Source organism: Egretta garzetta, unplaced genomic scaffold (assembly GCF_000687185.1).
Source record: "Egretta garzetta isolate BGI_Z169 unplaced genomic scaffold, ASM68718v1 scaffold56, whole genome shotgun sequence".
Taxonomy (NCBI): domain Eukaryota; kingdom Metazoa; phylum Chordata; class Aves; order Pelecaniformes; family Ardeidae; genus Egretta; species Egretta garzetta.
In genome coordinates, this window is record NW_009260182.1 from 12,508,003 (window position 1) to 12,532,251 (window position 24,249).

At 36.2% G+C, this 24,249-nt stretch overlaps 1 protein-coding gene across 1 annotated transcript in view; it reads left to right on the forward strand.

Moving 5' to 3' along the window:
• Window positions 1-24,249, forward strand: part of DNTT (DNA nucleotidylexotransferase) — a 93,912-nt gene that overhangs the window by 36,906 nt on the left and 32,757 nt on the right. Inside the window, exon 8 of the mRNA XM_035897379.1 lies at window positions 21,353-21,455. Within this exon, the coding sequence (XP_035753272.1) occupies window positions 21,353-21,455 (103 nt within the window). The remainder of the gene's footprint in view (window positions 1-21,352; window positions 21,456-24,249) is intronic.

The following is a 24,249-nucleotide window of genomic DNA, read 5'->3' on the forward strand; positions in this document are numbered from 1 at the left end:
GAAAGATGCTTCTGGTTGTACTGCTCAGCGTGGGGTACAACAAAAGCAATCTAGGGGGTCTGTTATGTATAAGAGCTGGGCTGAAGATGATTTGGACCGTAGATTTATCGTTTCCAGTTGCTTTGGTTATCGAAGTGCAAGAGAATAATATTGTCATTAGCAAGAGAAGATTTCAGCACTGACTTCAGTTTTGCTGGTTTAGTTGCTCGTATGAATGTCAGATTAGAAGCTTGCCCACACGTAACTTGCTTTCTCCTGAAGTAAAGTCTTAGCTCTGAAACAAATAGCGATCTATCACGATGGCTGGCTCATTAGACTCACCTAAGTGGAAAGAAGTGGTGACAGCTGCCAGTACGAATAACAGTACTCCCAGCTCCAAACTCCAGCGGCTTATGCAGTGACACTCCTTAAGGTAATATACCATTAGTATTCCAAGATGTTAAAACAGATTTTGCATTATTTACACAATTTTCTGCACAGGTTTGCCAAAGCGAATGTTTAAAGTGAAGTTATAAAAGGGGTTTATAATTGAACTATTTATAGTCCCAATATATCAATGACATATACTTAATAACCTATATTCCACTGACCATTCCCATTTTAAAATGGTTAGCAATAAAAATTGTTGTGATTTTTATTATGCTGGGTTAACTAAAAAAATATTCAGCATTTTAAAATAATTAACATATGCATTACTGATTACTATTAGCATTATGAAAATGAAACATGTAAATGACTAAGTTTTGGTATGCCTTATACTGAAAACACTTCTCTGTTGGGTTTTTTTTTGGAAGGGGAAATGCTCTGTCTTTCCTTGAACGTGATTCTCCCAAATATGCAATTCTTGCAATACACAAATACATCATTTTTCAGTGAGAATAAACCACATATTAAATAAGCTCACAGAAGGTCTTTTGCACAGGACACAGGCACTGGTGCCCCAGGCATTATTATAACATATGATCTGGGGCTGAGGGGCAGGTTGCATGATACAGAGCATATACTAAAATTGATTTATCGGTATAACTTTATAAGCTTGAAAATCTGCTTCCTACACCAAGGGTGAACTATTGCTCTTTGAATGTTTTCTTAGTTTCGGAGTAGATTAGTATGATATGTCATGGGGCAATAAAAGCTGTTCTGATTAAAAGGAAGCTGTACAAATAATTGGTACCTAACATTAACAGGTACAGAGACTGAATGAGCTTAAATTTCAAAATTTGTAGAGAGAATGACAAGTAATTCTTTACAAGAAAATCTCAGACATGATCAATGATGATAACCTTAGAACTAGTCTGCAGCAGTGTTGTGTTGTATGTGCTGCAGTTATTCTGAAGCGCATAAAATAGGGCTCATGCAGTTGGCAGACTCATTCTTTTTCATGCTACTGATATTAGATATAACAGGAATATGATAGAATACAAATATCTAAATTTTAGTAAGTTTTGATTTTATCACATGCTTCGCTGTAAGAAAGTCTAAATTCAAGGAAGAAATGAAATTATTAACTCTTTTTGAATTTAATTTTAGTGGCTTTTTGCTCACATTTGATTGCTTTTTCTTTTTTTTTAAATAGTGGGGGACAGGAGAACTTGCATATTACTATTTGGGAAAAAGTTTGATGAATGGGAATGCTGACAATGTGAATATTGCAAGCCAAAACTTATCAATGGTGTTATAGAACAGCTCTAGACACAGAAACTAAGACAGAGAATGAAGTAGATGATACAGTCATATTTAGGGTTAGTTGGAAAATATCTGTGAAAGTGTTTGTAAGTGTTGTTCATTTTCTCTGAAAATTTTCAATTCTTCATTGAAGAACTGGGCAGAAATGTCATTTTGTTGCCTGGTAGGGTCTGTAATTCAAGTGATTTGTATTTCTTTAGTGAAATGAGTTCTTCAGTCAGAATTTCTCTTTCATTATGAGCCTCGGCTATAGAAATTTCATACCATATCGTGTCATATCACCTAAAGACAAGGGTATATGCATCATGGAAGAGGTAGTCAGAGACACAGAAAGCTCTGTGAAGTGTTACAATGCCTTTTCAAGATCACTGGAATATTTTGATTCAGGTTTTGGCCAATAAATTGAAATGACAACATGGATTAAAACATTTCTTTCTCATTTATATTTAACTTTCCACAGAAATCCTTCTGCTTTCTCTCATTTTTCCTGACCGACTCTGCTAAATGCTCATTGTAAATAATAGATAGAGTGATTAAAGAGAGAGAATAAACTATCAACTATAATTATCACTCAGAATTTGTAGTAAAACGAAGCACCAGCAAATATTTTCCAGCCATTAGTGATTTTTTTAAATGGTTGGTTTTTTGGCCTTTTACATGGATATTCTGGGGAGGCATCATATTTTCAAGCACTGCTCTGAAAAGTCACAATAATCAGGGCGTCTCTTATAAACGTTTGGCACGAAGACAGCTAATACCATGCATTGATTTCTGAAATGCTCATGTAGTGAATTTAAATAGACTGATTTTAATACTCAGGCCAGGAAGTATGTTCAAGTAGGATATTTAAAAATACTACTTGAAAAGTATTTGCAGTAAATGGATGAGCACTAAGGGTTTTACAGGCTGTCTCACAAATAAATAGCTATAGAGTAAAATATATTCATGATAGTACATAAAACTGGTAAGTAAAAATCTTCTAAAAGTTATAGAGCATTAGGTACAAGGAGGACTGTTAAGATAGTGGAATATATTCAGGGCAAGATGAAGTAGCAAGATAAAAAGAAAAAGAGACAGGAGATTTCAGATAAGGTGGTAAGATAAAAGAAAAAACATGAAGAACAAGAGGTCAAATCAAAGACATACGTGGCCTTGATGAGATGAGGATGCAGGGATGCATAGTTCTGTTCCTTAGATTTTATCTTTAAAATAGTTTCATTGGGGTTCACCTGCTAAAAAGAGGATACCTTACAAAATCCAAGCAACTCAAGGTGAGAATGGAATGAAGAGAGATGGCAACGCTGTCTCTGTAACACTGAGACCTGCAGAAGGAAGTGGTGCTCTTGTATAAAAGCAAATTGAATCAAAACTCTATGTAAAGGCAAATTGAAATAAAACTCTGCCAGCAGTCCTCAGCTAAGTTCCCAGCAGTAAAGTCATCTGTAAGGTAGCATTAATGGGCCAAGAATAGAACCTGATTATGATTAAGAGATTTAACTAATGTGTTAAAGAATAGCGCTTAGAAAGAATGATGCTTAGCCAGCTTTCCGTCAGGCATATATAGGTGCACCAGAAAACAAATATCTATTTCTTATTTTGTTTCAGATAATTGTACTTAAGCATCTCTTTACCTATGAATTCTGATGCCTGTCCTTAAGCAATTCAGGACAGAAGTAGAAATAATTCATTACGTTGTGTCTTGTTTGCAGTCCTTCTTGAATGTGCGTTGCTTCCTCTGAGAGTTTTCTGATGCCTCAAATGTTCTCAAGTATATTTCTTACTACTCCTATAGCAAGATAATTTTGTTTGTTAGTATGTTTTACTTACAAGTGTATCAGGGCATCTACACCAGGGATGAAGTTGTTCTGAAGATTTTGCTCTCTATTAGTGAGTAGTTTCTAAGATGAACAATATTATTCTGTGGTTCATTGTTTGCAAAAGAGATTTTGCAGTCTCAGATGCCAGACAGTCAGGGTTTGTGGGATCAAATGCCTGTTGTTTAGAGGCAAAAAATTAAAAAGAAGTTGTAATTATAATCTGTAATATACTGCATCACTTTTACCATGCTTTTATTCCTAGAAAGCTGGCTTGAAAACAGGATATTTATAGCAGAGTTTACCTATTGCTGATTTACTCTTTAGCAGAAGTCAAAGTTTATTATAGGCTAGTTAGTCGCTGTAAAGATGGTTGACAACACCAGCAAAGAATGACGTTTTCCTGGCAGATAATCATGAGAAAAGCTGCAAGCATCGCTGACCTTGTATTATGCTTAGAGCAACCAGAGGGTACGTTTTTCAGATCCCTGTGAGCAAGAGTAGCCATAACATTTTAATTAAGTGTGACATGATCATGCCTGTGGTGTGGGGACATGATAACGAGGAGGTAACTGCTGGTTAAATTTTTTTTTTGTTAGGAAGTGAGTCAGACAGGACATTTTCTACATGTCAGAGAACAAGGAAAAGATTTAAAAAGTTAAAGTAAATCATGTAGGAAACACCTGAATTAAAAGATATAGCCAGAAGTAGTCCTTTTAGTTGCTTTCCGTTTAGGAATGGTGCCATTTATTATGGATTGTTGCTATGCTGTGAGACAGTTGGATGGAAATGTTTCAGGTGATCTTTTTGAAGAATGGAAAATCAGCATTAAATAGAGAGCAGCAAAACCTGGTGAGATGACCTTGCTATAATCACCAGCTGTGATAGTTGTTCTATGATACTACAAAGGGCTATTCTGGAGAAAAAAAACCAACCCCCAAAACATGGAAATGTTATGGATTCTCTCTTCTCACATGCAAGTTTATAAACTTGTATTAGTTCATAAACTAATAACTTTACACTCTGTATGTCATGTTAATGATCAAAGATGCAGAAAATTTAGCACATCTTACACCCAGGCACAGTTCTAGTGGGTAAACACAGCAAACATTCCTGGTTATCTGATCTTGTTGCAGAGGTTACTCTGTCCAGTTGCACCTAGTTTGTCTACGTTAGTAGTAATATCCTCACTGAATAGTGTTGCTTATGAAATGTCTCAATGTTGATGTCATAGTATGCATTTGTATCATTACCATAAATAGTACTACATCCAGACTTAGTAAATGTAATCATATCTCCACCATTCAAATGTCATAAATGAAATGTGAACAACCTATTGGTACATTCTAGCTAAATGGTCGGTGGGAGCCTTGACGTTCATTTCAGCTGACTCATGACGAAATAGAAGGATACTTCATCTGACTGATTGAGAATTTGAACTGGCAAGAAATGGTGACCCTAGAAATGCATCTTCATGTTTCAGCTGAAGAAATAAAAATATGTAGCTACAGTGAAGATGCCCTTAAAATGTCCCATTACCTGAGGTCACATAACAATGCAAGTTGAAAAAGTCAAGGTTATATTCAGAAAGAAGTCAGAACAAGAGCTTAGAGAAATGTGACATAACTGGTTCTTTGAGCGACTCTCTGAAAATATAAGGCTAGAGCTTTACAATATCTGGATCAGGAAAAGGGCACAGAGAGCACTCAAAAGTTACATTCTCACACAGAGTATCTCCTTGCCATGGTTTGGGAATTAAGGAAGTTGCTTAATAATAATCAGAGAAGTTTTCAATGTAGCATTAAATCAACCAAGCCAACTTCATGAGCTCCTTAAACTGATGGAGGATCATGTCTTGAAGCAGAGCAAGGGAATTCTGTAAATGAGGGTAACAAGATTTCACTATGGAGAGATTTACTTAAGGTAGAAGGTAGATTTAATGACAGGCTTGTCTACACTTTAAAAGGCTTTTCTGGTATGCTTATACTTCTAGAATATATTGGCAGCCTTTCTTTATGGAGATGCAGTGTTCCTTTGCCAGTATAGTTTAAATGATTTTCTCAAATATAATAACCTATATTTGCCCAATGTGTATAACTGCTTCAGCTCCAGGAAACTGCTGGCTAGCAGTGTAATTTCACACAACACAGCTATCTTGGCAAAACACTGACGTGGACCAAGTAGAAAAGTTTTGAATTTCAATTTTTGTCTGAAAACTGATCGCAAAACAGGCATTGTTGTTGTTTCCCATCATTCTGGTGTAAAATACATTAGTTTTGATAGTAAATATTATTTTCTCTGTAAAAGTCTAGTTTTCTAAAGGCATCCTGTAGGTTAAGTGTAAAGTCCTCTTGTGTAAAGTCCTCTTCCCTTAGACAAAATTGGTAGATTACACAATCCAAATTAGGTCTCAAAAGAGAGAAATTTTATTTTCTCTAGATTATGCTTCTGTAAAATTCCCATCTGCCTTACTTGCAGTAGGGGTATGCAAGTGTAGTTATGAAAAACCCATATGTCAGTGCAGTCCTGGAAAGACTTGACAGTTCACTCTAAAAATTCAAGTGAGTGAGCAATGTCATTAAAACTAAACAGATTGTATACATGCTTGAAGTTTAAACTGTGCATAATTTTTTCAGAGGTACTTGAGTAGAACTTTAGTGTCTTGGTAGAAAGGCAAGACTCAAACTCAGCATCCTATAGTTCTGTGCTAGCCACCACACAACAGGTTAATCTGAAATTAGCAGACATTATATTCCATTAGATGGACTAGATTAAGAAAATATCTTAAAGTAATCACAACTAAAGTAGAATTTTACATATTGCCACAAAATGCCAGGAAGTTCAACTTCATAAATCAGCTTCTCCTGTCTTTGCAACTAACCCAGATGCAGGAACAATTACCTGCGCTCCTCAACCATCACACCACCAGCTCAAACAGAAGTCTTAATCCTATTTTATGTTGGAATCTGGGGGGATGTCGTTTTTTGGTCTTTCTTTCAGGGGATGCAAGCAATCTATTTCTCAGTTCAAGGAATTTTAATAGAAAAACTGTCATGTTTATATAACTTCCAGTACAGCTGAGCAGGAAGCAAATAGAAACCTTTATTTTTATGGTAGGTTGATTCTACGGATTGTCCCATCACTGCCAAGTAAGTGAAACCCAGGCTGAGCATCTAATATCATTCAGACATTCTGAAAATGCAGGTTTCATTCCTTGCATGAACATTAATATTGTCTTTGAAATTGTTTAAGGTGAATGTTTTGATTTTTGGAAATGCCAAAATAGGAATGCATGAAAAAGAACATTTTGATGGAAGTTTCTGTGACAAAGGGATATGACAAAGGAATAATCCATTTTAAATTCTCAAGAGAATTATCTAGAGAGAATTAAAATGGACTGCAATTGAATGCACGTTTTCAACCTACTACTAGAAAGCTTTAATACAGCAAAAATTGTTGCTATAAAGCTATTTGTTAATTTTGTTATAGTGTCAATATAGAAAAATACCTTTTTCTTTCTTATTTCATAATAAAATATCATATCTTGGATATTAACTTATATACATTAATGAGATTCTGAGTAAGAAGAATAGAAATGCATTTCTGAACCAAACAATCCTCTCTTGGACAATAAAAATCTAAACTAGTAAATGGAAAGCGCCTTAGTTGCAAAATAATTTTTTCTAGTTAAAAAAAGTGTGTGACAAATAGCTTCATAAAAGCATTTTTAAAAATATACAGCTTTCATAATTAATAATGCAGGCTGTCATCTACTTATTTCAGTAAATAATTTGAATGCAGCTGACCTTTCTGTTTTCTCTGCTGCATTATTAATGATGGTGAAGAGATCACTAGGTTATTGTTCTAGCAATATATAAGTTGCTTAGCTGAGGTTTTGGTTTGCAACTAAAGCTGTTCGAATGTGGCACCTGAGTAGCTTATGTACCAGCTGAGTTGGAAACAAAAACTTGCAAATCCAGACTGACTTACAAATCCAGAATGTCAATGCATTTCAACCATTCAGTTCCACCTTTATGCATTTTTAGCACATGTATAATCTACAGCCAACTCCTTGATTACTCCATCTAAATACTTCATGATGACAAAATTCATTCCCTGGCAGAACACCAGCAGAAGGTGGAACAGCACCTGAATTTGTCTTGAAGTGGGACAATATCTATATGTAATGATTAATCCAGATCTAGAAGTGTCCAGCTCTCTCCCAGTTCGTGGTAGCCTGTTCCAAAAAGTGCTGGTCACCAGCTACCTTGAAAAAAGTCAGACATAAATCCTAAAAACCTTAATCTCCTTTTATCATCTCATATTGATTTATTGTTGGATAGAGGGAGAGGTCATTTTATTTACCTTTTTTAGTTTGGTTTTTGTTGCCAAAGTTCATCGTACTCTCTGAGAGTTTACTGAAACACCTGGCATTTCTGAGTGCACTGAGCTCTTTGTTGTATTCTTCATAAGCAGAGGTAGTGGAATTTCCTTGTCTCTTGGTTTGCATAATTCTAAAGTCTTTGTTACGCCTTTGAATTAGGCCAAAAGAAACTGTATTTCAGGATGTCTGAGTGGGTTTAGTCTGAGAGATCTGCTTAATAAAACAAATAATAAAAATGTACCTTCTCTCCAGTCAAGCCTGATTCTTCAGTACTTATTGTGTATTGGAATAAGTTTGTTTTTTCTTTTTTTTCTGCAGATTTCAGAATATTTAAAATTCTACAATTTCTGGTAACCAAATACACTGTACCACTGCCGTATGTACTGAGAAAGCTTGCTCCAGGTTTTCATAGAATATGCTGAGAGTAGAGTTTACACATGCAAAACTAGATAGATGTTTTAAGACTAAGGTATCATCTGCATACTCTTACATGTCAGCTGGATATATGAGATCCCAAATCCACATCAATACTTATTGGAATGTATATCTTTTTCGAACAGTGTTGAAGAGGTTTTGTTTCGCCATTGATTGGCACTTGGCAAAATTTATGTATGCAGGAAGTTTCTATGATGTCATTTGAAATGCTTGATTGGAATGGAGTGTAATTTAAAGGATTTGCCAAGACAGCAAAAGCAAAACTTCAGCAATGTATTTCTTGACTTTAAATAAAACTGTGACAGATTGGTATGGTACATTTCATAAGCTTTAAAAGCTTGAAATCATATGGACAGCTTCCAGGTACAGTTGCATTATTTACAGGAAATTGAGACAGCACTCTCAGTGATTCAAAGCTTAAGCATAGTTTTGTTTTGGTTGGTGGAATAGTGAATTTACTTCAAATGTAGAATTCAGAGAGCCTACAGCTGTTAGTAGCAAAAAGTCTTCTTGTGTGAAAGCCAAAAAGGGATAAATATTCAACCTCAGGGTATAATTGGTGACAGCCACATTCAGGCATTTGTGTCATGGAAAGCTGGAAGACAATAATGCCATCTAAGTAGTACAGCTATTACAATTCCTAGGGATAGCCATACTTTCTAATTAAGAAGTAGGTGACTAAATTCTTACATGGCCCTTATCCTATTTTGCTGTCTCCGTAGAAACCAGGCTGGTAGAGGACTAGTTTTATAAACAATTTTAACAGCGTGTAATAAATTTAGTTGAAAGTTAATTTTGTAACTGTTTTTCACAGAATTTATGTTTTTGTTTTTTAACAACTCTGAAGTTGAGTTAAGGTTGAAGGGTATTAATTGGAGCGTTGAGCAATAGGTGGTCCTCCTCAAGATAATACATAACAAGAATAGGTCAAATAGATTGTTTGTAACATTTTGTTTGTGGAATAATATTTTCTGGTCTTTTTTTTTTAATTTGATCTTCAAGTTTTGACTTCCATTAATTTTTTCATAATGTTCCACAACATAATATTTTTCTTAGATGTCCATGCATAAAAGAATTCTCATGCAGATTTATTTTGAACTGAATATGCTTTAAAATGATCATTTGGCTAAAAGTCCACAAAAGCTAATATAAAAATACACCATTCACCGTTCATTCCTTTCACAAGGCAGGGAAAAAAATCTTTTCAAGGTTTTGCATTACAATATTTTTAACCCATTAAATATTTTTTTAATGCAGATAATCTAATAGAGCTTTATAAGATCAGTGGATAGCTTTAAATTTAGCAATACTGCTGGTCATTTAAATTCTTCAATTCGACCATTTTCTGATTTTTCTTCTTATTGATTAAAGTAACATCAAATATCTGTTAAAGCAAAGCTTGAAAAAAGACATCAACACGACAGGAAGAGGAGTACCCAGGTGTCTTGTACTCTGAGAAACCGTCTAGGTTTCTTTTGGGTCATAAAAGACACACACAGTCAAGCATAGCATGACATACGCCTGGTCTTTGAAAGCGCGTTTAATGAGAGATGAGGTGAATGGCATGCATTGCTATACTTTTTTGAGGCAATGTAGTCACTGAGGGTGAAATTAGGTTTTAAGTAAGATTCAAGTGGTATTGCGCAGGTTTCGCAGTGGTTCTCCACACTTCAGTGATTTTCATCCTCAGAGCATAACTTGCAAAAATATCCAGAGATGTGATTCCTTCTGCTGCAGCAGGTGACACTTCTTAATCCTGACTTGATACAAGAAAGATCTTTTAAGCAATGCATTCTCTGCAGTGTTAGGTGTTTCCCTAAAAATCTCCTTGAACAGCAGCTCCTGATGCCCCATAGCAGTCACATCCTACTGAATAAATGAGAAACCAAAAGTGCTTGTTTTGTGTATCCAATATTAAAGACATATTCCCTTATGCTGTATAAGTAAAGTTTCTGCTCCTAAAGGGAAATGGATTTTTCCATTGCTACTTCATCACAGAGTTGGATTAACTTTGAAAATAAAATAAATAGCTTCCACAGCTATGGAAAATGAGTTCTGCCCCTGGTGAACTAGAATTAGTGTTGCATTGGGCAAGAAAAGTAGAGTTTTAATGAAGTGTCCACCCTCAAGCACCTCTTCCAGAGAAGACACCTGTGAATCTTCGCAAAACACTTACATAGTTCAGCTGGGTTTATGTTGAATTACTTGGCTGGGTGAAGAAGCTGCTATATCCTGTCTTTGGCAATTTAAACCTTTGTAGAAGCCTGGTTTGTAGCTGCCCAGGAGAACACTGGCTCAGTTTTCACTGTGTTTTCATTTCAGAGACAGTCTAATCTAAAATTATTTTATTCTTAAATCAGTGGGAAAAGTAATTCTGCAGACTAATCTACATCAGCAAACTTTTTTTTAGTCACAAATTGCCTCAAAATGAGTCAGAGTATCTCTCATAACTGTGTGGTATCTATTTAGTTAAATATATCATTAATTCAGTTTTAATTTTAATTGTCTTTGCTGGTGGCAGAATTTATTTCAGTTAATTTAACTTGATTATTGCTATTTCAGACATTAATCAGCATCCTATTAAACCATCTCACAGATCTTAATTATGCCCCAAAATATCCTTGTGATGTACAGTCAGGGAAGAATTAATCCTCAAGGGACAGGAATTCCAGAATTTCCTTTGATATGGAATACAAAATTTCAGTCAGTTTGGGTTTAGATTTCCAGAAATATTCAACTCTCAATTTTTATCAGCTTGTGCAAAACAAATCCAGTAGGGTGACTGAAATGCCAGGCACTAAAATCACAGTCTAGCTACAAACTGTTTGTGCGATTATTTTCCCCCACTGGCGCTTCTAATCTCAACAAGTACCACCTATATGACATTGGAAAGAGAAGACAATGAATTTTGACTCTGTCTGGGAACCACTTGTGTCAAACTGCCTTCAAAGGCAGCTGGAATCTAATTCATATAACAAACCAGGAGAGCAGAAATTATCCCAAGAAGCAAGATAGTCCCATACCCCTATCTATCTTCCACAGAGCCCTGATCAGATCTTGCTTTATTGTTTTCCTCATTACTTCAGGCACTTTATTTTTGAAAAGCAGGGGACTGACTGCTTATGTGGATGGTGTTGGGATTCATTCACTTGGGGTGAAATAACGGATGACACCTGCCAGAGATACTTCCAGTGTAAGGTGGGGAGGATCCTTCTCAGTTATTCATTTTTTAAGAACCATGGGAAAAATTATGATCTAGAATTTGTAATTATCTATTGCATAAAATAACCTAATAATCTATACAACGCTCTTTTCCTATGTACCAGCCCAGTAGGAAGGCTTCCCTGAGTTTCAATTCTGGAATCAAAGCGATCTATGGTTCCAAAAACTACAACCTTTGGGAAGCTTAGTGTATCTTTCTGTGATAAATGGTATTTATGAGCCTTCTGACTATCTAATCAGATGAACTATAAAATGGTACCTTGCCTGTGGCATCCTCATCAATCTTACGTCTTTGTCATGTTTAAGGTGGAGGTATACGGATCATGGGCCTAGAGGGCAAGTTAAACTGGTGGTAGAGTTTGCCATGCTTGAGTGCCCCTAGTTTATTCTGGCTGAACGTTCCCTCTTCCACCCTCTCTCCACTGACAAAGTAATCGTTGCACAGTGTGAGTCAGGCTTGCGAACAGTTACTTTTTGCATTCTGCTGTCTCTGCTTTCTCTGTGTCAGTGGTTTTGGATTGTTAACTTTGGTTGAGCTGCTTTTGCAGTTCAAGGAGCGTTTATTTTCTTGCTACCTACTCTATATGTATGCGAACCACCATTGCATTGACATTGTTGAATCTAAATGTTGTTTTGAAAATGTGGAGCTGACTTGAATATTAAGGAAAACTGCTGAGCTAAAGTTGACAGTGATTTGAAGAACAGCTTATGTGTGGTGTACAGGGTTTAGCTGGTCATTTATGATAGCAATGGACTGGTATAATATTATGTTGCTACTTAGGCTGTTAATAGTCTATAGTATTGATCAGAATACATAATTGGGAGTTTCTGAGGAAATGACTTCAAATAAGCATTTTATTATCATTTGGAAGACCCTTTCTGTCAAAACAAAGATAATTTTCTAACTTTTTTTTTTTAGCTGTTACCTAATTTTCATTGCAAGTGAAATGAGAATGTTGCATTCTCATTCCCTCCATTCAACAAAATCCTTCTTCATGAGATCACTGTTGCAGAAACCTTTGCACAGATATGGTTCTGTCCATTTCCTTGGAAAGTGCCTTGTTCTTTCCTGCCAGTGTAACTAATTATATACCTAGAAAAAGTCAACGTCCTTTTGAGTCAATAAAGGGACTTAGTATACGTCCAGTTTTCAGACCTCAAAAAAGGTCAGAAGGAAGTGTGCTGAAATAATCAATTTCTGATTAAATTCTGAATTCAGTAAATTCACTTAGGGAAAATATTCTGAGAATTTTACTTATTAGTCTACTTTGCATTTATAGTTTATTAATCTGATAGCAATTTATACCTGAATATGGAACATTATGGAACAAGGTTTTGAAAATCTGTAGTACTATGGCCAAGAATTATTCTTGGCTGAATGAAATCTGTGACTACTTTGCAGTTAATGGAATTTTTTCTCCTCTGGCTCAGTCCAGGATTTTACCTTCTATGTGATAGTTGTAGCACTATCATGCTCCAGTATTTCCAGCTTAGATTTTTTTTCTCTTTATAATGGGGTTTATACAAGAAAAAGGTGTAGTTCTTCATAGTTTGAGTGACAGTAACTCAGAATTAGTTTAATATCTGGCTGTAAGATATTGTCCATCTCTTGTTCAAGGTCTCAGCAAAGACTGCTCAGTAAACAAATCCACAAGCATGCAGGGTACCTGGGATTTGGAATAAAAATTTCTGTTCCTCTTCAGAGAAGGCACATGCTGCTGGGAGACAGGTAGTAGGGGTACTTAAATCGGGACTGCGGCTATTAGAGACAGAATTACCATGCCACTTCCATCTGGTCAAACTCAACTGATGTCGAATAATAGTTCTACGTTGCCAGTACAGTGGGAGTTAAATCAGACCCAGCGTAGAGGATATCTCCCTAGAGTAAAAATTTGGCATCAATATCACAATAGTCAGAAAGAAATCTTTGAACTATGTATGCATGTGTGTGCACGTTTGATTATAGCTGTAATTCTATGTTTGACTATGCACGCACACTGAGGCTACTAGGGTTTTCCCCCAGGAACATGTGTTTTAGGGTACTTACAAATTATTTGTTTGCTGTATCTAAAAGGAGTGATTCTGCTACTTATCCAAGTTTTCTCTTTGGTGCTTAAACATAAGTTCATTGTGCTATGTCACAATTTGTCCATTCCTTCAGCTATGTGTAATCTTCTGCAACATTTAATCCCTTTCCCATTGCCACACAATCATCACTTCAGCAATTGCATTTGGTCTTCCTAGATGTTTATGCATATTGCTCATCTATATTCAAGAAAATATTCAAATGGCCTCACACATTTTCAAATCACTTGGGGATGTCTGTCTAGAAGCTGTCCTCCCTGCATTTCCCAAAAGAAGAATGCAGAGAAGATGACACTTAATTTAACATGTAATGAATTCCCATATTTCTTTCTACAAAAAAAGGACTTGTCATTTTTTTATATCGTCTTTCAGCATTTTAGCTAGTATCCAGCTTGCTGTACAAATGAATTTCAGCTGGGTTTCTTTTAATCTGAGCTCTTTGGAGGGAAGGGAGAGTTATATCCTCTGATATTTTGTGGAGACAACACAAAAAATGCTATCTAAGGCCCGCCCCATGTAGTTCTGGTCTGAGATTACTTCTACTGATTTTCCTAGCTTTCAGTATCAAAGTGCAACTATACAATAAAATGGTCAGGAAAGTGAGAGTTTAAAAATCTTACCAGTTTTATGGTGAATATTGGTTGCATAGCAATTCCTGATGGCCTGACTTTTTTTGCTATCTTTCTTGATAGCAATCATTCTCAGTAAGCTTTTTCACAGCTATGGGGTTTACCTTACTCAGTGTAAAAGCTGTAAATTATATGGGTAAAACATCCATTAACATTTTTTAAAACCATTTCAATAACAACGGACATTAGTAGTATCATAAATGTCCTGGTTTAGTGAGTACAATCCAGTTTCATCAAACAGATTAACTGGGAATATTAGCCAATATCCAGTGTTTAAGAGTTCCTCGACAATGAATATTTTCCCACAGTTTTACAGGACTAAATGGTTCAGCCAAATAGAAAGAAGCCTGAAATGTCTATGCCAAATCTGTTTCTGTTCTCCATTAGTTGTCCCCACTTCATTATGTTATATTTTGTGGCAGTAAAATGAGTATATGATTTGAAGATTTATTATGTAATTAATTACAAACAATTAGTTTGATTCATTCCAGGAACCCCACATAAATTTACACTTCTTTATTATTTAATATAGTTGATCAGATGTTGGAAATGAGCAACTGTTAGTTGTTAGTCTTCCAGGTTCCTAAATATATATCCTTGACATCATGCAAGTGATTAATGCCTCCGATATCAGTTCTGGTGTTCTCATGTGTTAAGTCCAGTATGCGTGTGTGAACGCTGAAGGATTTAGCACACATACAACCTCATTCAACACTTACAGTGCTATCATTATGCCAATGAGAATTTTGTCTGAATAAGATATAGATAGGATTTGCTTAATACATGGAGACTTGGCTATGCTGTGACTGTTACAAAATGAAAAAAAAGAAATTATTTGGAAATTTTCCACCTGTTTTTTGAGAAACAGAAATACAAGTTGGCCAGCTTGTATCTAGTCCAGGCTCTGAGAGTGCAGAGCCAGTGGGCCGCAGCCATTTCTGATGATCTTTCCGAGCAGCTATTGAAAACCTTTTTCTTCTGAATATTAAGTGTCTTCTTCCCAAAAAGAGTGTTCACATTTCCTTCCTAAGATGATTTTGAGAGTTGATTGAATTACAGAATACAGCAGCTGTGAAGACAGAGCTTTTTAGACTGCCCTGGAAAGCCTGATACTAAATTGGATTCCTGGTCCAAAATTTCTAGCCAACAAAGCAAAGTTCACTTTGCATTTCTAATCAGAAGTCAGGCAAACTATTTATTATTCAGCTGACAAGGACAGATCTGAGGTAAATCATTCAATCTGAGAACTGTTTTCACACAGAAGTGAAGTCAGAGTTCTGCTTGAGAAGGATTTGTAAGAACTATTATAATCCCACTTTGAATGAAGTGTGAACCTATGAAAACACAAAAATGCAGTCTGTAAATCAAAACATCATCGTGATCCATTACCAAATAACCTAAATAAACTAAAGTTCAATCTGGTACAGTGTTCAAGGTTTTAACTTTAAAAGTCATTTTCATGATCATCTAGTACTGGATGTAGGCCATTCAGATAATCACTTTAATGGTTTGAAGGACACAGATTTTTATCCAAGGATTTATCCTATTCATGCTGGCTTATTCCACAGCAGGGTTACAGTTCAATTGTCAAATGAGAGAAAACTTTTACATCTATCAGAATGTGATTCTAGGAACTTGAAAACTAATAGGTACATTTTAAAGAGCTGTCAGTGAGAAACAGTAAGTGATGTCCATCCAAGAAGGAAAAAATCTAATGCAGAGCCAGTAAAATCAAGATAGGAATGAATTCCAGAGAAATAAAAAAATATCTAGATCTTTGTTTTCCTCCTTATTCCCATGGTCTTTGAATGCTAAGAAGACAAGAGTGAGAATGTCACTGCGGTAGAGCTTAAAATATTGTTAGAAATAAATTATCCATATTGTGAAAAAAAGGGAAGTATCATATTGTAGGCCAAAATTATAGAGTCCTGAAAGAAAACTGGAGATAGAGGAAGCCAGTGAAGAAAACCTACAGTACAGCAAGCTTAGCTGGAAGATACAGGGCTGTGTGTATGTACCGTGAGTAATGGCAGACTTGGATACACCTGACCATAGCTGAAGAAAGAGGCTGCTCCTGGGGGAGAGCCCTCAGAATTGAAGGGAGCTGAAAGAGAAGATGGTGGTGAACAAATCTAGGACTTACACTGCAACATTTTGAAGGAGAAACACCTTTTCTTGGTTAGCAGGCAAAGCACAGCATATTTTGGCAACACTGAGAAGGAAGTAATATTTTTATGAACAATACATTGTTAACAGTAAAGGTAGTAGGGTAATGAGGGTAGTGAAACGCTGGAACAGGTTGCCCAGAGAGGTAGTGGAGGCCCCATCCCTGGAAACATTCAAGACCAGGTTGGATGGGGCTCTGAGCAACCTGATCTAGTTAGTGGTGTCCCTGCTCACTGCAGGGGGGTTGGACTAGATGACCTCTAGGGGTCCCTTCCAATCCAAAATATTCTATGATTCTATAATAGTAAATAATTTTTATGACAGATCCATCCAAAGGTATTGTGCTGTCTGTGATTTTACTTTGATGCTTATATTTCCCAGAAATATGCCTGAGAAAGAGATGTGGTTACTTTTATAAACATAGGCTGTTGATATTCACTTTGTATTTCTTGCACTTCAAGGGCTTCAAGGTTAAGAAAAGCTTACAGTTTTACTTAATGTAAGCACATACGTGGCAATACAGGATCATCTTCTCTATCCACTTGAACTGTGTAAAAATACAAAGATTTCTAAATGGTTTTCAGGGTTTTGACTCATAACTTATCGCAAAGAAGTGGTTTAAGTGTCATTGATAGGGCTTAGCCATTATATAATATCCTGGGTTTTCAAAATACTCTGCACACGTATTATTCTAAAATGTCTAATCCTGCAGATGTTGCCCCTGTAGAGTAAAACAATATGATTATCCTTTGCCATATGTTCATATATTTAAGTTTTAGTCATAATGATAGTTATGTTTGATGACTTGGAATCTAGATTTTGTATTAAAACAATAACAGCAAAAAAGAAAATCCCGACAACCTTAAAGATAATTAATTGACTACTAAGAAACACTTACCAGCTTTATACAAGTTTAGTCAGTCAAGAATTGAACACAGTTAATTAACGGTGCTCTGTCTTTTATAGTCTTCAGCCTTGAATAAATTATTAGGACAAAACCTAAGCTGCAATTTCAGTTCTGCAAGGTGCTGGTTTTCTTATAGCTCCAGCCCAACAAGGATTTAGGTTTAGATTTAAAGAAAAAGAAGATGCAAGCATATCTGAATAGCAAATCCAAAACTCGAATCCATGATCTTTCCCATTCAAAGCCTCAGAAACCTGAACTCCCCAGTCATGTCCCTGATTCTGCTCCTAGGGGTAACTACGCTTTTGCTTCATAACAGCCCCAGCATTTCCAGATATAAGCAAATAATTTCCCAGATCCTGCTTATGCCCAGGTGGAATCTAGAAACTAGGCAGATTATCACTCTCATTTCACAGGAGGCCTAGAAACTAGACAAGCTCTGAGCAACTCTCATACATATTAAGAGGATGTATATTATTTTCCCTAAAATATCATTGTAGCTGTTTTTCTTTTTAAATTAGTGTTCAAATTTTATATAAAAGCCTTGTGATTAGAATATGTAGGCAGCGGTGTGCCAGAATCAAATCCCTACATCTCCCACCACCCATTTTAGTGTGCTAAAATCAGTAGCCTGGGTGGATTTATGCCACCCTGCAGTATAAAATGAGAGATTTTTAGAGGCAAGAAGAGAGAGTGTGATGTAGCATGCTGACTAGGATGCCCATTTAGAGGACAATTCTTAAGACTGTGCTCCCTGCACCAAGCACTGGCTCTGTATTTTGTATTTAACAGCCAGTGGATGACAAATAACTTGGCTGTGAAAACATCAAACAGTGTTCTCCTTCCTGGATGAGTGGTTTTAATCCAATAGCTAATAACAAATAAGTAAATAACCTGTGGACACTGGCGTGGACCCAAAGGCTATCTCCGAGCTCTGGTCCTGGAACTGTACCTCAGTGGAAGGCAGAAGGAGAGGAGACTGAGGAGATGCCTCCTGTGAAGAAGGAACATTGCCAATGTTCCTAACTGAGAAAAATAAGGCAATAAAAGATGAGGAATCACTGTACCAATCACTGGGTTACAAAATGCAAGACAAAACCAGGCACTGACAGCCTGTTTTTTTTTTAAGTGAAAGTCGCTTAGTTAACCCCCTTCAGTCTCTAGATCGTGGTGGAGCCCATCTGCAGCCCCGTGTAAGGAACCTGCTCTCTTGAATGTAACAGGTTTGAAAAAGACTGTAGCCTGCAGTGTTCTTCTCAGTGAGCTTCAGGAATGAACAAGAGGTTGAGGTTTCATCTCTGAGGCACTTAATCAGGCGTTGAATTCTTGGTTTTCATATTCAGTTTGAAGACCAGATGTCTGGCACCATGGTGTTTAACTTTTACATCATCAAGTCCTGTATCATATCTAGTCTTCAGCTATATAGTTAGCTTCAGCTTCAGTGAACTGTTGACATGCATATAGAGTTACTTCTTGACAAATGAAAACATATGTTTATGTACTTCTGAGCTGGGGACAGAGCACCTTGGCACTATCCCATCCTCTGTGCCCTTTATGCAATTTTATGAATACCCGTGGCTGTATGTTTGTATGTATACACACACAAATATATAAATATATATATATGAAAAGCCCTACTTGGCTGAAATCAATGGCCATGTTCCCTTCAGCTTCAGTGGAATGATAGTCTGAATCTATATGCATTTTACTGTATCTTTTTGCATGATTTATAATCTGTGAGCAATATATATTATACAGCTTTTTAATTTACTAGATTGTTTTTCTATTTTAAGGAAGGTAATAAATTTTTCTAGGATGAAATACGTTATTTGGTAAAGAGTACTATTGGAAATTAGACTAAATGTTCCAGTAAGAGCCTGACAAATTCAGTAAGAAATTATTTCAATGTGAATTAGTTCAAAGAGAAGCTGAAATATAACTCTGACAATAACAATGATTTTATATTGTATGCTTTTATATGAGATTTAAACACACTAACTTCACAAATAAAAAACATTTAAATCAATCTTGGGTAATAGATGGCCAGTGAAACGCCTTGGATTTCTTGGCATTTTATGGCTGGATTGGTGCAGGATTTTGTAGATGTGGTTAACCTAAAATATGTGTGTGTTGAGTACCAGAGGAAGAATTGGGTCCTGATTCCATCAGCTTCCAATTTCTTTCTTTGACTTTTTTTTTAATAATTTCAGGCAAGTTTTCTTATGCCACTTTCTGCCTCTCTAAGATAGGAATAGTAAATTCCTTCCCTTTGAAAAAACATTTTGAGACATGTAAGTAAAAAGTGCCATGTAAGAACTTTGGATTATTATGGTAATTTAAGAGATAATGAATGTCATCCCACAAAATAACTCAGAAAGTGTTACATGGAATACTAAATGTTTTTTAACTTCTTGAGTTTGAATTGCTATTTGGTTTCTAAGCCTAGACTGATGCTTTGTTTGAAACTTCTTTTGAAATCATTTCCACCTGTTTAAGCAGTTTTGACTTTGCTGCAGACACGGCACAATAGTTGCATTGTAGTGAGTTAGACTGCTTGTCAAATGTAAAACCTAGATTTTCATTTCCTTACATCTTGCTGCTACCGCTGTTCAACTATCCGTCAGTTGGATGATTTCCTGTTGTGCAAATGGCAGTTGACATATCTGCCAATCAGTTCTGTTCCTACAAATTTCCAAGCTTAAGAAATCAGATTCAGTTTTACGCACTATTTTAAGAGAATGAATTCATTCAATACAAAAAAAAGGCAAATCTTTTGTTTTATACGGTTCCCATTTTCACTGCTTGTATAGCATTTCACAAGTTCTCTGGACAGAGCGTTGAACTGAAACACACCTGAGCTATAACATCATGCACCCTTGTGAACATCAGCAAGAGCAGACTTTTCCCATGAACACATGAAAAAGATTTGGAGATGTGCTGCACTTAGGTGCCACTACTCCAGATGTCGGGTGCTTCCTCTACCTCCTGCATACTGTACCTAGTTGCAGAAATGTCTCCTCTCCTCCTTTCTCCTTAGGCTGGCCTGATTACAGCCAATAAATAGATGTGTATGCAGTCCCTGTTGCAGTATTTAGACCAAAATGAAAACCTTGTATCGGTTCTGCAATCCTCAGATGAATTGCACTCTAAGATAAATTTTCAGATATTCTCAAACATTTTATGACTCTGAAGGGAAGCATGCTGATAGCATGCTTTTGCCTATTCCCAGTGACAGCTACATCTTAATCTGACTTAGGTTTAACACATTTGGTAAGAGGATGAAAGACAAGCTGAATGCTTAGACTTAAATGAAGAAAAACAAGAGGTTATGACATCATTTTTCATCAAGAGCATTTACAATTAAACTTTGTGCATATGGATTTAATTGTGAAACCCTTAGTGAGTATAATAAGCTTTAGTCACATTAAGACTGAACTGTTCTTGAAAAAAAATCAAGCTCAATCTCTGCAAAAAGCATTGTTATATTTTAAAAGAGAAGAAATGTAAAATACTCAGAGATTTTATGTCTGCCCTTAAAAGAAACAATAAAATTACTCATAATCACAGTTTTGTTCATTAAATTGTCCATCAAAAGCTAAAGAAGAATATTTAAGCCTGTGATAGTCAGACTGGCAAGTTTATCTGCTATTACTGCACTGGATTCACAATATGTACTATGGTATTTTGATTATATTATTTTTTTTTTATCCAAAGATGACTGAAGCCTTCTTTACTGGGACTTAAGGGAAAAAAAGAGGGAGAGGTAACATCACCAAATGGATCTGCAGTGTCTAGTTGAATAACAGAGAAAATACATCAAAAACCTTAAAATATTGCTTAGTAAAGAACACTGACATACCCAATAAAAGAAATAGAAGATTCCATTTTGATTATGTTTCAAGAAACATTGCTATCACTTTATGCTGCAAATTCTTTTAGAATACCACAGAAATACTCTCTTCAGAAGCAGTGTGAAATTCAACAGGAACTTAACTCTTCTAGTCGTCTTGTTATTTATTGCTTCTAGGGGTAAGAAGATTGGACATGACATAGATTTTTTGATCACCAATCCAGGACCAAGAGAAGATGATGAACTTCTGCATAAAGTTGTTGACTTATGGAAAAAGCAGGTATGAACTAAATAACATTTGGCCAAAAGAGACATTCTAACAGCACTGAATTAAGCCTATGTAGTGCCTAAAGAATGTTGACTCCTCTTTACAGATAACTGCAAAATTTTGAAATTGGATATTGCTGTGATTGGTTATTAATCACGATGATCAAGGTGCATCCTCCAGTTCTGAGTGCTAAAGTTGAAGGTTGTATCAGAAATACTCTACACCCGTTCTGTTATGTCTTACCCTAAGAATATGCAGTTAGTCAGAGGTAAGAAATCAAGCTAGGTGGAGTTTTGAGTCATACAGCAAAACTGTTCTTATACTTTGAATCAATACTCTATTTGTTTAATTTCTCCTTGAGATGGGAGTAGGTTCTCCCAAGGGGAACTACTTCAGGGAAATCCAGTTTTAAGCGTAGTGGATTTGGGTGACCTCATGTTGTGAGGTGAGCAAGTCCAAAAGCAAGGCTTGGCAGGTACCAAAGCCCTAGAATTCTGGCTTCCTTTCAGCCCACAGATTAGCATTTTTCCTGGCTTGCATTGGAATATTGTCAAAATTGACATAGTCTTCCATGATGTCTGGGTTTGGAAGAATGCACGTTTCACATAGGAATTGTTAATCTAAGGGGGTTTTTTTGGTTTGTTTTCTTGTTTTGGTTTGGGGTTTTTTTTTTCTATTTAGCTTTCTTCAGTTTCAAGCAGCTTTAAAGTTGGAAGAGTCAGAATTATAATAGGTGCAGGTACCTCAACATTTTCCTGGGTCAGAAATACAGTGTTTTGGGAATCATAAGCTTTTGTTTCTTCTTCTACCTTCTAGCCAGCCAAGGTATTTTTCAACATTTACTACCTGCACTGTTCAAAGGAATTGAGCACTTTTCAACAAGTAAAAGGCCAACACTCTGTCTGAGGTGAATCACCAAATGTCCCCCTGCTAAGTGAAGTCAGCTTTCGGTGCAGATAGCCTGGAGAGAATGCTTTTGAATTGATACTTGAACTATGTGCTTTAATTAACGTATAATGGTTTAACACATGAAAGACATTAAAAAATCCAACCAGAAAAGAGCTTATCTGACTGTATAGTTATCTGTTTCAAGGGGGTGAAAACCTTTCAACTGACTTTAATGGAAGGGCTTCAAACTTGTTTTTTCCTGGTAAAATACAACCTTAGCTGAATTCCTTTTCCTTCAGTTGACTTTTGGTCTTTGAAATGTTAAGAGATTATTATTAATTTTTTAGATTTCTGTGACATTCGTCCTAATTCTGTGCAGAAAGTGAATGTATTGAAGTAGATTGCTAGCAGGTATAATTTATCATACTCCAATGAAAAGCAATGAAGCTGTGGCGATTAATGAGTGCTGAGGAGATACTCTATTTTTATCTTTTTGTTATTTATAAGTTTCTTTCTCAGTCATTCTACTCTCTTTATTCTGAGAAAAGTTGCATTTCTTCTTGGAAGCTGTCCTTTTACCTTCTTAAGCACACTTGAACCCCTAGGAAGCCATGTGTGGGTCCTCCAAAACTCGTGTTTATTATCACACAGCAAAAAGGAAAAGTGATGACAGGCTGAGGCTAGAGCCTGCCCCAGTGCAGCCTTTCATTCCTTCCCCCATTCCAGCACACTCCACTTACATTAATGAGAACAATGGCTGTGATCTGAGAAGTCTGGCAACTGCTGAAGCTTTTCAGGTCACTCTGAACTGCTTTCATTAAATGGAATTGAAAGGAAAGAAATAGAAAATAAATTGTTCTTGCTGATTTTTTTCTTTCAGGATAAAATTTGGCAGAATTGAGTGCAGGGAGAGTATGGGAGGTTAAGGGTGTCCAAGGGTCTGATGAAAAGATTAGGATTCCTCTAGGAATCCCAGCATGAAGAAAATGTCAGAAGGGGAGATGCACAATGGCCGTAGAAACCAAACCCAAACAAGCTGGGGATTGTTTAAAGCATGGACAAATATTTTTTGTGTTCTGTTTGTCCTCCAGAATTTTTATGACTTATATCACTAGCTATAGTGCCTGTCTACTGTGGCAGTTGTAATGCACAGGATTTTACTGGCACTACTGAAAAATAAGCTGCCAGTAAAATCAAAATGCAAAAAAGAAAGAGAGGAATTATACTCCTCTTGCCTTTATATTACCTTTGATTTCTAAGGGGGCGAGGGGACACAACAAAAACCCAAACCTAAAGCACTTTTATGCTTTTTGACAGTACACCTGTCTGCTTCACAGCTTTCCACTTCTGTGCTATTGCTTCAAAGCCCAAATTCATCAAAGAACATCACTGAGGTCACAATGTTGACTTCCTTTTGGCAGCGCTTAGTGAAGGATTCTGCAATGTTTAACTTCTAAACTATGGACTTCAGCCTTACTTAAATTGTTTAAAAGGACCTTTTTCTTAGCTGAAAATTTTAATGTAACAACATCCTTCCATTGAAAGCTGTTGAAAACTAAGTGGTTAAATCAACACCATCATGCTCTTTGATGCAGCGTCACTGGGGATAAATGGGCCAAGGAACACAGAACACAAAGTCTCTGTTCAGCTTCAAAGTAGAGTGGCAAAACAGAAAAGCTGCAATGCAGTACACAGGTTATGGTTTTAATGGTTCCAAAAAGCTTCATAAAGAAAGCAAGAAATTACTTCTGTGGGTCAGAGCTTGGAAGCCCATGGACAAACAGGCTGAGCCATCTGTGTCGATGCGGCTTGATTCAGATACTGTCTAAAGAAATGTTCCTTTTTTGCTAAAAACCTATATAGCTAAATTTAGCACTGTTCCTGTTGTTACATATATACTTTCAACAAAGGAAGAGAT